The following is a 17,169-nucleotide window of genomic DNA, read 5'->3' as shown; positions in this document are numbered from 1 at the left end:
TTATTGCAATTTTAAAGTACACCGAGTTGCTGTAGAGCATTATGGTATTATACAATATTATAAACAATTAAATTCTGAACAAATTTGCCTAATACTCCATTAACCCCAGACAACCCATTCAAAAGTTACACCCAATGTTTCATAGTCTCTTCTATTTGCATTGGCACCTTCAAAATCCTTTGCATGTTGTTTATTGCAATTTTGAAGCACACCGAGTTGCTGTAGAGCATTATTGTAATAGAGAACATTATAAACAATTTAATTCTGAATAAATTTGCTTAATATTCCATTTACCCCAGACAACCCGTTCAAAAGTTACACCCAGTTTCTCAACTCTCTTCCACGTGCATTGGTGTCTTCAAAATCCCTCGCGTGTTGTTTATTGCAATTTTAAAGCAAACCGAGTTGCTGTAGAGCATTATCATATTAGACAACATTATTAACAATTAAACCCTGCACAAATTTCCCTTACACCCCACCAACCCCAAACAACCCCTTCAAAAGCTACACCTAAATCCTTTACCCTCTTACATTTGCATTGATTCCTTCATCAGCTCCACCATCACCACTCTGCTCCTCCGCCACCAGCTCCTGTACTATTTCAAACGATTGATGACCAGATCGCTGACCACTCCCAGGGCCTTCTGGTAAGGTGAATCTGCCAATTTGCCCAATTGTCTGCAGGCTTCGACGCAGTGTTTTCTGGCCAGGAACCTGGTCTGCTCCAGGCCATTCGATTTGTGAACTAATTCGAAGGCGCGCTCGAAGTCTCCTGGTTCCTGGAAGCGGCGCATTATCATCGGATTCAGCTCTGGAAACTGGAAAAAAGTAGATAGTTGGTAAATAGATCACTAAATAATAAATAAACTAGTTGGTTTGGTATTTAGCCTTGAGGCAAGTTACATGAACTTCCCGATATGTGTAAATAATCGACTTAATCAATAAAAAATGAATTCATTTATGAGTGATTAAAAGTATTCCGAATGGATTTATTACACATAATTGAAAGCAAACGAACACGTTAACTCGGAGTATTTTCTAAAAGCAAATGTTCAAAAATCAATAATTTTTGTAATTGAACCAGTTTTCAGGACTTCAATGGTTTATTATGTTCAAGACCAAGTACTCTATGATTATACCAAGTGAATAGTCTAATTTTAAAATTTTAACAAATGTCAAAAGAGCTACTCATTTTCTCAAACTTTGATGAATTTTTAAAATCAAACTATTTGTCGTAAGGCCGTAATATTTCAGTAAGTTCTATAAGACCATGATATATATCACCAAAAAAGTTCCATAAAAATCCGTATGAATTTTTTTTTCAACAGTTAATTACAAGAAAACGGCTCGGTAGATTTTCACCTAAAACTAATCAGTATCATTCTCAACTAATATCTTTCGAACAGTTTTTGATTTTTTAAAATCGATTCGGTAGTTTGAGCTTAAATGTGGATGAAAAGTTTAACACTTTTTTTCAAATTACAAAGAAACGGCTTAGCAGATTGTCTCACAAAACTGACAAACGATAGTCCTCATCAAGATACAACAAACGGCTTTTAAATTTATGAAATCGGTTCAGGCGCTTTTGAGAAAACGTCGATCAAAAGTCTAATTTTGACAAATGTCAAAAAAACTATACCAATTTTTGCAAACTTTGACAAATTTTTAAAGTTAAACCAATTGTCGTAGAGCCGTAATATTTTATGATCTAGAAGACTATGGTATCTACCGTCAAAAAAAAATCATAACTAGCTGTAAGTGGAATTCTGTCTTGAGGCAATTATGGCATCGTGCCTTAAGGCAAATTGCTGGAACTTCCCGCACCGTAACGAAATGTTCGAGGAATACTGAATGTTTTCAAATAGATTATTATAAATATTGTAACATTGTGTAATATTTATAAGAATTATATCAACTGAATTGCAGAGTTGAAATTATTTGTAAAGTATATTAGAACTATAGTCAGAATTAAAAATAAAATCTGAAATATTTTCGATATACAAAATACCAAAATACCAAGAAAAAAAAAAAAAAAAAAATGAACAAAATTTTTTTTTCAAAATCAATTATTTTGTTAAGACAAGCAGAAAGTTCTTTGAATCATTTAAATCGGACGCTTAGTTCTCTCAAAAACTGCCATTTTTTACATATTTAGCTCCGTATCTTCGAAATGGCAGGACCTGTCTTTGCCAAAAAGTAATAAACACTTCTCCCAATCATTACTAATTGAATGTTTTTTAGATGATTCAAATCGGATACTCCGTTCTTTCAAAAATTCGATTTCTATTTTCTGCACTCTTTGCTCCGTATCTCCGAAACGGCTGGACCTGCCTTTGCCAAAAACTAATCAGCTCTTTTCCCAATCAATAGGAATCGAATGTTTTTTGAACCATTTAAATCGGTTGATCCGTGCGCCCTAAAACGTGACTGGAAATTTGTATCCACACATACATACACACACACACACACACACACATCCATTTTTTCTGAGGTATGCCAAAACGTTCAGAAACCTTCAAACTTCGAGAAATGTAAAAATTTTCAATTCCGATTTTCGGCCCATTACAATAACTTACCCTACGGGAAGTTAAAAATCGTCGAATTTTTTTTTTTAAAAACTTCATTACAAGAAAACGGCCCGGCCGATCTCTACCAACAATTCATCAGCACGATTCCCAATCAATATCTTTCGAACGGTTTTTGAATTTTTAAGATCAATTCAGAACTGCGCGCTAAAACGTGGACAAAAATTTTTTCACTTTTCTGCTATTTACAAAGAAACGGCTTGGCTGATCATCGCGCAAAATTGATAATCACTAGTCCTCATCGAGATACATCGAATGGATTTTAAATTTTTGAAATCGGTCCAGCCATTTTTGAGAAAACGTCGATTTACGGCAAAAAATCTGTTCACACACACACACACACATACACACACACATATACTTTTTCCAAATTTGGTCTCATTCGATTCAGAATGACTTGAAACGTCGAGAAAACATAAAATTAGCGAATCGGATTTTTTGATAAAAACATAAACTTCTCCTTCGGGAAGTTAATAAATAATAAACTGAACACAATAGAAAAAAGAATTTGAGAGAAAATGTCATATAGAGTGCTAGCAAAATATATAACAAATTGTAAAACGATATTAAGATGACCAATGATGACGATAATTTTAAAAGAAAAATAAAGAAATACTATAAGGAAATTGAAGACAAAGAAGACTGAAGAGTCATATATAAAGATATTTTTAATTATATATAGATATTATATTAATGAAATAGTCAAATGAAATGTATATATAAAATATGAAAACTGTTTTTCATAATCTCTCATACCAGGCACCTCTGTCTGACTGAGATATGAAAATAATGTATATATATAAATAAATAAATAAACTATATTATAAAAAAAAATGGTGAGTGGTTAGAAGACCATTAACTAGCAACTGGTAAATAGATAATTAGAATATTAAGTTAAGGTAAAAATACTTAAGATATTAAGGCAAATAGATAATTAAAAAAAACGTGAATGGGTAATAGACTATTTACTTGAAACAAAATTATTGGCAAACATTAGACCAGAAATAGACAAAAGACAAATAGAAGAGACTAGAAAAATTGGGTGTAACTTTTGAACGGGTTGTCTGGGGTTAATGGAATATTAGGCAAATTTGTGCAGAATTAAATTGTTTATAATATTGCCTAATACGATAATGCTCTACAGCAACTGGTATACTTTAAAATTGCAATAAACAATAGGCGAAGAGTTTTGAAAGGTGTCAATGCAAATGTAAGACAGTAGAGAAATTTAGTGTAACTTTTGAATGGGTTGTCTGGGGTTAATAGAATATTAAGCAAATTTGTTTAGAATTAAATTGTTTATAAACTTATCTAATACAATAATGGTCTACAGCAACTCGGTGCGCTTTAAACTTGCAATTAACAACAGGTGATGGGGATTTTGAAAGATGTCAATGCAAACGCAATAGACTAGAGAAATTGGGTGTAACTTTTGAACGGGTTGTCTGGGGTTACTGAAATATTAGGGAAATTTGTGCAGAATTAAGTTGTTTGTAATATCGTCTAATACAACAATGCTCTACAGCAACTCGATATACTTTAAAAATGCAATAAACAACATGCAAAGAATTTTGAAAGCATCAATGCAAATGGAAGAGAGTTGAGAAATTGGGTGTAACTTTGGAACGGGTTGTCTGAGGTTATTGGAATATTAAGCAAATTGGTGTAGAATTGAATTGTTTATAATGTTGTCCAATACAATATTGCCCTAGAGCAACTTGGTATACTTTAAAATTCCAATTAACAACAAGCGTTGGCATGAACGATGGTCTGTCGTAGACTTTGACTTTCAGAATATTGATAATTTAGGGAGCTTTGCAGGACGCACCGTTTGTACTACAACTTCATAAATTCGATATGTCATTTCTCAAAGTGTCTATTTTAGCAACAAATGCTAAAATTGGTAGAGTTTCTAACAATATTTTGTGTTTGAAAAGATTTTACCGAACAGTGTTGGCATGGACAATAATTGACTTACAGAATATTGATAATTTAGAAAGCTTTGCAGGACGCACTGTTTGTACTACAACTTCATAAATTGGACATATCATTTCTCGAAGAGTCTATTTTAGCAACAAATACTAAAATTGATAGAGTTTCTAGCAATATTTTGTGTTAGAAAAGATTTTACCGAACAGTGTTGGCATGGACAATAATTGACTTACAGAATATTGATAATTTAGAAAGCTTTGCAGGACGCACTGTTTGTACTACAACTTCATAAATTGGACATATCATTTCTCGAAGAGTCTATTTTAGCAACAAATGCTAAAATTGGTAGAGTTTCTAACAATATTTTGTGTTTGAAAAGATTTTACCGAACAGTGTTGGCATGAACGATAATTGACTTCCAGAATATTGATGAATTAGGGAGCTTTGCAGGATGCACCGTTTGTACTACAACCTCGTAATTTGTATATGTCATTCCTTAAAGTATCTACTTTATTAGCAAATACTAAAATTGATATAGTTCCTAACAAAATTTTGTGTTACAAAAGATTTCCCATAACACCTTCCATACTTGTCTTGGTCAACAACCCCAACTTTTAGGCCTTCGCCAGAGTTGCCAATTTCCAAAATTTTCTTACCCTTTCGCATGCAAATAGTACAGGGGCGGTTGCCAATCCTAATTTCAAGTCTGCTGCCACAGGTTTGCCCATGGCATCCGAACTGGAGACAAAATCCAGGAGGTCGTCCACCAATTGGAAGGCCAGACCAACATTTCTACCATACTGGTAGGCTGCTTCACAGGTTTCCTGGTCTGCACCACCCAACATGGCAACCTGGTACAAAAAAGTAAATGATAATTGTCCTTAGTGGTATACCAGGAATATTTTTTTTTACCGCTTTGACGCTATTGGCTATCAGAGATGCTGTTTTTCTGTACGTTTTTGTGAGGTAGTGTGCAAATCGTTCGTTTTCCGTTTCCTTTGATCCCAGTTGCATGAATTCACCTTGTACCAAATCCGTAATTACCTATTAAATAGATAAAAGATAAAAGATATTAATTAAAAATTAATATATAATTTTTTTAATATTTTTTTCGTGGTTTTTACCTGACTCAACACAAGTGTTACGTCATCATTTCTTAATTTTGCGATCATCATCGAGGCGACGGCCAATATGAAGTCTCCTGCCATTGCAACCTGCCAAAAAAATTAAATATTAACAAAAATAATAAGAAAAATCAAAAAATAAATATGGTATTATTCAAACAAATATAGAACCCGGTTAAGACGATCATGCTTAATACGATTTTTTGGGTAACACTTGACTATACACCTGTCGATGCACTTTGATACATATTTAATATGCTATTTCAACTGTTGCATTTCCAAATGCCATTTATGAGTATACCGAGTTGATATATGGACTTATGATGTTAGACAATATTGTAGACAGTTTAATTTTGTATAAATTTACCAAAAACACTAATTATTTATAACAAATAGTTTAAGAGTTATAAATTATTTAAACGACAACAAACGCCCTATTCACTTGTATAATGAAGAGATACCTTGTACTCTTTGAGTATATACATATTTTGTTTTTTATTGCCATTTTAGAGTATACCGAGTTGCTGTAGAGCTTTATAGTATCAGACAATATTATAGACAATTTAATTTTGTATGAATTTACCAAAGACAATAATTATTTGTAACGAATAAGAGTTACGAATTATTTAAACAACAAATGCACTTTTACCTATTCACTTGTATAATGAAGAGATGTCTTGTACTCTTTCATTATATACAAATTTGGTTTTTTATTGCCATTTTAGAGTACATCGAGTTGATATATAGACTTATGTTGTTAGACAATATTATATACAAATTCATTTTCAACAATTTCACCAAATATACTATTCATTTATAACAAATGGTTTTAAAGTTATAACTTATTTACTAAACAGAGAGGTTTCCATACACACTACGCATTAATATACATAATGCATTTTCAAAGCTAGTTATAAGTAGAACGAGTTGCTGCAGGGACTTATAACATTAGACAACATTTGATACCATTTAATTTTTAACAAATTTTCCAAATATACTATTCATTTACAACAAATAGTTTTAAAGTTATAACTTATTTACTGAACAAATAGGTTTCCATACACACTACGCATATATATTCATACTGCATTTTCAAAGCTAGTTATAAGTATACCAAGTTGATATATGGTCTTATAATATTAGACAAAATTTTATACAAATTGATTTTCAACAAATTCACCGAATATACTATTCATTTATAACAAATAGTTTTAAAGTTATAAATTATTTACTGAACAGAGAGGTTTCCATGCACACTACGTATATTCATACTGCATTTTCAAAGCTAGCTATAAGTATACCGAGTTGCTGTATGGTATTATGATATTAGACAACATTATATACAATTTAATTTTCAACAAATTCACCAAATATACTATTCATTTACGACAAATAGTTTTAAAGTTATAAATTATTTACTGAACAAAGAGGCTTCCATACACACTACGCATTAATATTCATACTGCATTTTCAAAGCTAGTTATAAGTATACCGAGTTGCTGTATGGTGTTATGATATTAGACAACATTGTTTACAATTCAATTTTCAACAAATTCACCAAACATACTATTCAATTATAACAAATGGTTTTAAAGTTATAATTTATTTACTGAACAAAAGCATGTTCGCTAAATACACTACATATTTCGTACTGCATTTTCAAAGCTAGTTATAAGTATACCGAGTTGCTGTATGGACTTATAATATTAGACAACATTTTACACAATTTAATTTTGCACAAATTCACCAAATATACTATTTATTTATAACAAATGGTTTAAAAGTTATAGCAAAAATAGTTTATGTCCTTCATTGCTCTAATCGACATGCGAACATATGTTCTTGAGCAACCTAGACTTTCAATTGTATCTTTATCTATGTATCTAATACAGATAAAGATAATATCGAAATAAATATAAGCGAATAATTATTCTATTGCCAAACGATATATGAAACCGGTATTGCAATTTGATAAAATGATTGCAACGAAATATAAATTACTGTTTTTTCGGTTCAGATTTTGTAATTTGATTTGCAAAAAATGGGAAATATAATTATGAAAGTAATAGAAATATTATAGAACAACTCGGTATACCCATAATTAAAAAAAAAAGTACATATACAGAAATTGAGGAATTTAATGGGTGTAGTACATTCAGAAATCACATGTAACTTCTAATCTATTTGTTATAAATAAATGGTGTATTTAGGAAATTTGCACAAAATTGAATTGTCTATTATATTGTCTAATATTATAATGCTCTACAACAACTCGGTATACTCTAAAATGGCAATAGAAAACGAAATTTGTATCAAGGTATCTCTTCATTATACAAGTGAATAGGGCGTTTGTTGTCGTTTAAATAATTCATAACTCTTAAACTATTCGTTAAAAATAATTTCTGTCTTTGGTAAATTTACACAAAATTAAATTGTCTACAATATTGTCTAACATCATAAGTCTCTATATCAACTCGGTATACTCCAAAATGGCGATAGAAAACGAAATTTGTCCTCGATTTCTTAATAGGCCTCCAAAAGGCCCCCATCGCAAGACTTTTATAGAAAATGCATATATGCATTGTTAATTGAAAACGAAACTATGTTTCTATTTATTTATATATGGATATGAAATAATAATAATATCGCAATCGTTAAAAGTGCAATCACACATCGATTTCATATCGTTTCGTGTCCAGAATAAATAATTTAGAATAAATTTAGACCAATATGTAGTAATAAATAGAGAGATTTATTACGTGGGGTTATATTTTTCTAAAAAATTGTACAAATATAGCTTAAGTATTGATGAAGTTTGTGCAAAAATTTGGAGCAAATATATGTATTGGTTTCTGCCCAAAAAATTATCGAATTGTTGTAAAATATAAATTTTGTTCTGAAAATTTGCAAATTGTGTAAGGAATTTCACAATTTTTCGTTCAACACAGTCTTTTTGGATTTATTAATATTTTTAAAATTCATTAAAGCTTTGTTTAAATTAATTAATAATAATATTCTTTATTGTTGATTGTTAATTAATAAAAGAAAAATAACAACATTTTTGATCAGAAAGATGAGCCTAGGTAATACAAAACGCACATATTTATTACATCTCTTGTAACTTTGAAACAGTTTGTCTAATTTAAACGAAATTCAAATTTGTTCAAAATTGAATAATCTATGCATTGTTCTAATATTATAAAACCCTACGGCAACTCGGTATACTTTAAAAACACATTTGAAATCAGAAAAATGCGCTCAGGTAATACAAAACACTTTTATTTATTACATCTCTTGTAACTTTTAAATAATTTATCCAATTTAAATGAAATTTTCGGCAAATTTGTGCAAAACTGAATAATCTTCAATATCGTCTAACATTATAAAACCCTACAGCAACTCGGTATACTTTAAAATAGCATTGTGATATAAATATCTTCAATAAACTCGATTGAAGATAGTATAAAAATGATATGAAATGATGTGCACCGGGCGCATTTATTTATATTTTTCATAACTTTTAAACAAAATGCCTAATATAAATGGAATATTTAACAAATTTGTTTAAAATGGAATAATCTATGATTTGTTCTAATATTATAAAGTCCTACAGCAACTCGGTGTACTTTAAAAACACATTTGAAATCAGAAATAAGATCTGAGTGCACACAAAACGCATCTATTTCTTACATCTCTTGTAACTTTTAAATAGTTTGTCTAATTTAAACGAAATATTTGACAAATTTGTGCAAAACTGAATAATTTTCAATATTGTCTAACATTATAAAACCCTACAGCAACTCGGTATACTTTAAAATAGCATTTAGAAATAAATATCTGCAATAAACTCGATTGAAGACAGTATAAAAATGATCTGAAGTAATGTGCACCGGGCGCATTTACTTACAATGCCTAATTTAAATAGAATATTCGACAAATTTGTTTAAAATGGAATAATCTATGATTTGTTCTAATTTTATGAAGTCCTACAGCAACTCGGTATATTTTAAAAACACATTTGAAATCAGAGAAGTGCGCTTAGGTAATACAAAGCGCACTGATTTATTACATCTCTTGTAACTTTTAAATAGTTTGTCTAATTTAAACGAAATATTTGACAAATTTGTTTAAAATTGAATAATCTTTAATATTGTCTAACATTATAAAACCCTACAGCAACTCGGTATACTTTAAAATGACATTTAAAAATAAATATCATCAATAAACTCGATTGAAGACAGTATGAAAGTGATCTGAAGTAATGTGGACAGGGCGCTTTTATTTATATTTCTCATAACTTTTAAACAAAATTCCTAATATAAATGGAATATTCGACAAATTTGTTCAAAATTGAATAATCTATAAATTGTTCTAACACTATAAAACCCTACAGCAACTCGGTGTACTTTAAAAACAAATTTGAAATCAGAAAAAAGATCTGTGTGCACACAAAACGTATCTATTTCTTACATCTCTTGTAACTTTTAAACAATTTGTCTGATTTAAATGAAATATTTGACAAATTTGTACAAAATTGAATAATTTTTAATATTGTCTAACATTATGAAACCCTAAAGCAACTCAGTAAACTCAAAAAATATGTCTGAAGTCCGAAAAGTGATTTAAAATCCGAAAAGTAATATGAATTGTTTGTTTAAAGTAAATTTCACCTAAAATTATGCACAAGTACGTTAGTAAATTTATTAAAAAAAACGTTTAAAGAATTTTTGTACAGTATTTTTTTAACACAAAAATATTCCAAAATATATTTATTAACTAGTATTAATTATTAGAAAATAAAAATAAATAAATAAATTAAATAAATAAACAAAGTTAAGGCAGAAAATCCAAGAGTTCAGACAGTATGCAAACACTTGTATTTAAATTCAATTTAATAATTACCAATATAAATTATTATTAATATTGCTAATTATTTAACACTTTAAGTATTTGTATTTTCCATAAAATCTGTGGTTTTCCACTTTCTGATGTCTTCATCATCATCGTCATCAATGTGTTAAATAAATAAAGACGACAGTTTGAAGTCGATTCTTCAAAGTTCACTGACTATTTGCAAATATTTGCATAATTTGTTCAAACAGGCAAAATAATATGCGAATTACTCCTCTGAACGCTCGTCATTTGCATAAAAGACTCGAAAATAACCAAGAACTAGGTGTAAGTGGCACTTTGCCTTCAGGAAAGTCACCCAATCCACCCAATAACCCACCAAATCCAAAAAATCACTACCAGTTTTCCATCTAATTTTACTCCAAAACTACTTAACCGATTTGTTTCAAATTTTTACACAAATTTCTACAAACCTTCAACTACCATATATAAATTAACCAACCTTTTTGTGATTCCACAGCACGTTCACTGAGGGTTTTCCCCGCCTGCAGTCGCTCTGGTCGATGACATCATCGTGTACCAGGGATGCCGAGTGGATCATTTCTGAAATCATTGCGACGTCGCGTTGACTTTGTAATAATTCACTGAAAATAAAGAAAATATTAAGAAAATTAGTATTACATAATATGGATTTGTTTGTTATATAATAGGTTTTTATGTTAAATTGAGCAAATTCGGCCCGGTGTACTGTATATAGTACGGGGGCTGATGGAATGTAAGTTCAGAGCAAGTTTGGGGATTTGTTTAGTAAATTTTGTGTAACTTTTAAACCGTAGGTCCAAATTGAATGAAATGTTTGGTGGATTTGTTAAGAAGTTTGTCTTTAATATTGTCTAATATTATAAGACCCTACAGCAACTCGGTATACTTTAAAATCGCTCTTAAAATTATGTAATTGAACCGAGGACACTCACAAACAGGTTTATGCATGGATTCACTAAATCCCTTGTAACTTTTAAACCGTAGGTCCAAATTGAAGGAAATGTTTGGTGGATTTGTTTAAAATTAATTTGTCTTTAATATTGTCTAATATTATAAGACCCTACAGCAACTCGGTATATCTTAAAATCCCGTTTAAAAATAAGTCAGTTCTCTATATTACTAACTCTATATTATTAGTACTCTGAATACAAAGGAAGAATGATCTGGAGTAATGTGCAGAGCATTTATTTATTGTATCTTTTATTACTTTTAAACGGTTTGCCTCTAAATTAATTGAAATATTTGGCAAATTTGTGCAAAATTAAATGATCTTTAATTTTGTCCAACATTATAAGACACTACAGCAACTTGGTCTACTCTAAAATCGCGTTTGAAACTAGAAATGTAATCTTAGTAAGCAACTCTTCGAGAGTTTTTCAAGGTAACTCCAAATTAAAAATTCATTTCTCCTAAAGTATTTATTGTAGAATCTTGTAATTTGGATTTGTAAAACCTGGAACAATATTTTAAATACTAAAAATATTAAACTGATAAAATTTTACAAAAAAGCTAAAATTTTTCATAATTTTCTTAAGCAACTTCTTCAATCTCTCTTTTGGTTAAGATAAAATTAAAACTGGATTTCAAAAATTTATTTCCGCCAAAAAATTTGGAATATAAACTTGTGATTTGGATATTAGATAGCTAGAACAATATTTTAAATGATGAAAAATACTAAACTATTCAAATTTTACAACAAAGCTAAAAGTTTTCGCAATTTTCTTAGGCTACTCTACTAACCATTCTGGTAAAATTTAAACTAGATTTAAAAAAAAAATATTTCTGCCAAAGTATTATGTGTACAAGCTTGTAATTTGGATATGTGATACCTAAAATGATATTTTAAATACTAAAAATATTATACTGATGAAATTTTACAGAAAAGTCAAAATTTTTCATAATTTTCTCAAGCAACTTCTTCAATCTCTCTTTTTGGTTAAGATTAATTGAACCGAAGAGACTCACAAACTGGTTTATACATGAATTTACTAAATCTCTTGTAACTTTTGAAGGGTTTGTCAGAATTAAATGAACTATTCAGAAAATTTGCTTAAAATTAAATACTCTACAAAATTGTCTAACATCATAAGACCCTACAGCAACTCGGTATACTTTAAAATCGTCATGGAAACTAGATAATACTTTATAAAATTACGCAGCATTTTTTGTTCCCAAAAATATTGAACGTCTCACATTTCTACCAACAATTTATACATAAATATAAAAAAACAAATTATATAATTTTTTTTCATATAACTATATCATTTAGCCCGGTTTTCCTGTATCTCGATAAATACGATTAGGCAAACGGTTTAAATTTCTAATTTACGATTATTTTTACTATTAAGTAATATCGACAGTCGAACATTGAATTATCGATTTATTAACCACTAGTCTTAGACCTTGGCCCGGAATTTCGACTTTGCGAAGATTTCGACTTTTGTGCAATAATTAATAACACAAACACACCTTTACACACATACACACACACCTGATAATCGATATAAAAGATACACATATCGACATGTGTTTGGTCGATCTTCGATACTAGTGTTGTGCAATTATGGATGTACTTGAAATAGTAGGTAATTGGTAATGGGTTTTATTAGTAGGTTATGATTGTGGGTAATGGGTAATACCCAGTTCCGGTAATAAAGCATTTTCTTATATGTGCAAAGAAATGTGAAGGTTTTGAAATTTGTGCAAAAAGTTGTGTTATTGGTGTAGTATTTTGTTTATAATTATTGTTGTGTTATAATATTTGTTAGGTTTATATTTTTAATATTTAAAATATTGTTTTAGGTATCACGTATCCAAAGTACAAGATTATATTGCCAATAGTTTAGCAGATATAATTTTTGAACTTTAGTATTAATTTTACATAAATTAAAGAGGTGATTGTACGAGTTGCTTGAGAAAATTGCTCAAAATTTTGGCTTCTTTGTAAAATTTCATCAGTTTATTATTTTTAGTATTTAAAATATTGTTTTAGGTATTTAATATCCAAATCACAAGTTTATATTTCAAATATTTTGGCAGAAATGAATTTTTGAAATCCAGTGTTAATTTTATCTTAACCAAAAGAGAGATTGTAAGAGTTGTTGAAGAAAATTTCCCAAAATTTTGGCTTTTTTGTAAAATTTTATAAATTTAATATTTTTAGTATTTGAAATATTGTTTTAGGTATCACATATCCAAATTACGAGTTTGTAAATCTAATATTTTGGAAGAAATGAATTTTTGAAATCCAGTGTTAATCTTATCTCAACCAAAAGAGAGATTGTATAAGAGAGAGTTGTTAAAAAAAATTGTTCATAATTTTGGATTTGTTTTAAAATTTAAGATGTTAATATTTTCATTATCTAAAATATTGTTTTAAGTATCTAATATCCAAATCACAAGTTTATATTACAAATATTTTGGCAAAAATAAATTTTTGAAATCCAGTGTTAATTTTATCTTAACCAAAAGAGAGATTGAAGAAGTTGCTTAAGAAAATTAGGAAAAATTTTGACCTTTTTGTAAAATTTCATCAGTTTAATATTTTTAGTATTTGAAATATTGTTTTAGGTATCACATATCCGAATTACAAGCGTGTACACCTAATAGTTTGCCACAACTAATTTTTTCAAAATCTAGTTTCAATTTTACCAGAATGGTCAGTACGAGTTTCCTAAGAAAATTGCGAAAATGTTTAGCTTTTTGTAAAATTTCACCAGTTTAATATTTTTATCACTTAAAATATTGTCTTAGGTGTAACATATCTAAATTTCAAGATTATATTGCAAATATTTTGGAAGAAATGAATTTTTGAAATCCAGTGTTAATTTTATCTCAACCAAAAGAGAGATTGAAGAAGTTGCTTAAGAAAATTAAGAAAAATTTTGGCGTTTTCATAAAATTTCATCGGTTTAATATTTTTAGTATACAAAATATTGTTTTAGATATCACATATTCAAATTACAAAATTGTACATCTAATAATTTGGCAAAAATGATTTTTTCAAAATCTAGTTTCAATCTCTCCAGATTATAGGTATGGTAAGTACAAGCTGCTTGAAAAAATGCTCAAAATATTGGCTTTTTTTGTAAAATTTCATCAGTTTAATATTTTTAACTTCCCGTAGGGTAAGTTATTGTAATGGGCCGAAAATCGGAATTGAAAATTTTTACATTTCTCGACGTTTTGAAGGTTTCTGAACATTTTGGCATACTTCAGAAAAAAATGGATGTGTGGGTGGGTGGTATGTATGATACAATTTTCGCCCACGTTTTCGGGCGCACGGATCAACCGATTTGAATGGTTCAAAAACGTTCGATTCTATTGATAGGGAAAAGAGCTGATGTAGTTTTTGGCAAAGCAGATCCAGCCGTTTCGGAGATACGGAGCAAGAGTGCAAAAAATAGAAAGCGAGTTTTTGAGAGACGGATCAACCGATTTGAATGGTTTAAAAAACATTCGATTCCTATGATAGGGAGATGTGCTGATTAGTTTTTGGCAAAGGTAGGCCAGAGGTTTCGGAGATACAGAGCTAAATTTAAAAAAATGGCCTGTTTTTGAGAGAACTAAGCGTCCGATTTAAATGATTCAAAGAACTTTCTGCTGTCTTAACAAAATAATTGATTTTGAAAAAAAAATTTTCTGTTCATTTTTTTTTTTTTTTTTTTTTCTTGGTATTTTTAGTATTTTGGATATCGAAAATATTTCAGATTTTATTTTTTATTCTGACTATAGTTCTAATATACTTTACAAATAATTTCAACTCTGCAATTCAGTTTATATAATTCTTATAAATATTAGATAATTTTACAATATTTATAATAATCTATTTGAAAACATTCAGTATTTCTCGAACATTTCGTTACGGTACGGGAAGTTCCAGCAATTTGCCTTAAGGCACGATGCCATAATTGCCTCAAGACAGAATTCCACTTACAGCTAGTTACTATTTAAAATACTGTTCTAGATATCACATATCCAAAATACAAGATAATATAAATAATATTTTGGAAGATACGAATTTTTGAAACCAAGTATCAATTTTTTTTTAAAAAAAACAAAGTATCGACTGTACGAGTTTTATGAGAAAATTCTTCAAAAATTTAGCTTTGTTGTAAAATTTATTATGTTTAGTATTTTTAGTATTTAAAATACTATTTTAGGTATTACTTACCCAAATTACAAGTTTACATATCAAATATTTTGGAAGACACAACTTTGTGAAATAATAAATAATAAGTAATTTGCCCATTATTTATATAACGTAAAATTTAATAATGATATAATTTTTCAATTATAAAATATTCTAATTTCACATTCCTTTATTCTAAAAAATCTTCTTAACTTAAATTTTTGCAAAAGTTGTTGTGTTTAAAATTTTTAATATTTAAAATAATATATTAAACATGGAATAAAATGATTATTGAATCTCATTTGTAACTTTTACACTCTTTATAAAACTATTATATGAATTCTAATCATTGTTTCAAAAACTCACACATAATTTATATTTCTTCTTTAAATTTAAAATTAATATATTCTAATCATTGTTTCAAAAACTCACACATAATTTATATTTCTTCTTTAAATTTAAAATTAATATATTTAATACTTTTCATTTTATTATTTTTAATAATGTTTATACTTTTTACAAAAATTGTACGAATTGAAATAATTATACTGGAAATACTTTTATTATTTTTATTAAATTTTCTAATAGTTTGGCACAAATTTTTTTTTCAAAATGTAGTTCCAATTTTACAAGTATCAAAGTATAGAAGTAAATTTAATAATTGAGTTAGCTCAAATTTAATTTTTATTAATTTTATTTAATTTTACTAACTATAATATGCATAATAATTAAAATTAGACACTAAAAAAATATTATTCGAAATGAATTTCGATAGTAGCAATCATCTCTTACAATAAATTTAAAAAAATATATATCATTGTTTAAAAAAATCGCCCATGAGTCATATGTGTATTTTTTTTAATTTAATATTTTAAAAATTTAATTTACAATTCATCTTAAATCAATATCAATTTCTCAAAGCCTATATTTAGCAACTCAAAAAGACCTCGGAAGTCGTCCCTGAATTTACTCATATTTTTTGCAAAAAAGGGCATCATTCAAGACATACGATAATCATTTTCTTAAAGGTCTCACAAGGAATCTGACATTTGCAGAAAAAAAAGTGAACAACCTTGTAAAAGATCACTTACCAGAACTTCCTTATTGGTATAAAATCAATTACCATCGTAATCATCTTTATTATAACCCTCTGGTAAAAATAAAAGTATAAATTGGTCATATGAATCAAAATAAATGATCTTTAATGCAACTTTGTATGCTCTAAAATCGCGTTTGAAACTAGAAATGTAATCCAATTGCGTTTTTGGAGAAAGATTTTTTTAGGAAACTCGAATTTAAAAATTCATTTCTCCTAAAGTAATTACTGTACAATCTTGCAATTTGGATATGTAATACCTGAAACTTTATTTTAAATACTAAAAATATTAAACTGATGAAATTTTACAAAAAAGCCAAAATTTTTCACAATTTTCTTAAGCTACTTCTTCAATCTGTATATTGGTTATGATAAAATTAACACTGGATTTCAAAAATTTATTTCTGC

The 17,169-nt window shown here is 28.6% G+C and overlaps 1 protein-coding gene across 2 annotated transcripts in view; it reads right to left on the bottom strand.

The window, feature by feature from the left end:
- Nucleotides 1-550: 550 nt before the first annotated feature.
- Nucleotides 551-17,169, bottom strand: part of LOC113389007 (decaprenyl-diphosphate synthase subunit 1-like) — a 226,872-nt gene continuing 210,253 nt past the window's right edge. The window contains exons 4-8 of one of the 2 annotated variants that reach the window (XM_026626039.1): nucleotides 10,995-11,136; nucleotides 5,642-5,731; nucleotides 5,430-5,561; nucleotides 5,174-5,368; nucleotides 551-818 (exon numbers count right to left, since the gene is read on the bottom strand). In XM_026626039.1, coding sequence (XP_026481824.1) covers nucleotides 597-818; nucleotides 5,174-5,368; nucleotides 5,430-5,561; nucleotides 5,642-5,731; nucleotides 10,995-11,136 — 781 coding nt within the window. In that variant the 3' untranslated portion in view covers nucleotides 551-596. The remainder of the gene's footprint in view (nucleotides 819-5,173; nucleotides 5,369-5,429; nucleotides 5,562-5,641; nucleotides 5,732-10,994; nucleotides 11,137-17,169) is intronic. The other variant, XM_026626040.1, reaches the window with a different exon arrangement.

The sequence above is a fragment of the Ctenocephalides felis genome, unplaced genomic scaffold (assembly GCF_003426905.1).
Source record: "Ctenocephalides felis isolate EL2017-DRISC unplaced genomic scaffold, ASM342690v1 CF-g0.4_SCAFFOLD_03573, whole genome shotgun sequence".
Lineage (NCBI taxonomy): Eukaryota > Metazoa > Arthropoda > Insecta > Siphonaptera > Pulicidae > Ctenocephalides > Ctenocephalides felis.
The sequence above is the reverse complement of the archived record's forward strand: the minus strand, read 5'-3'. Positions and strand labels throughout refer to the sequence as shown.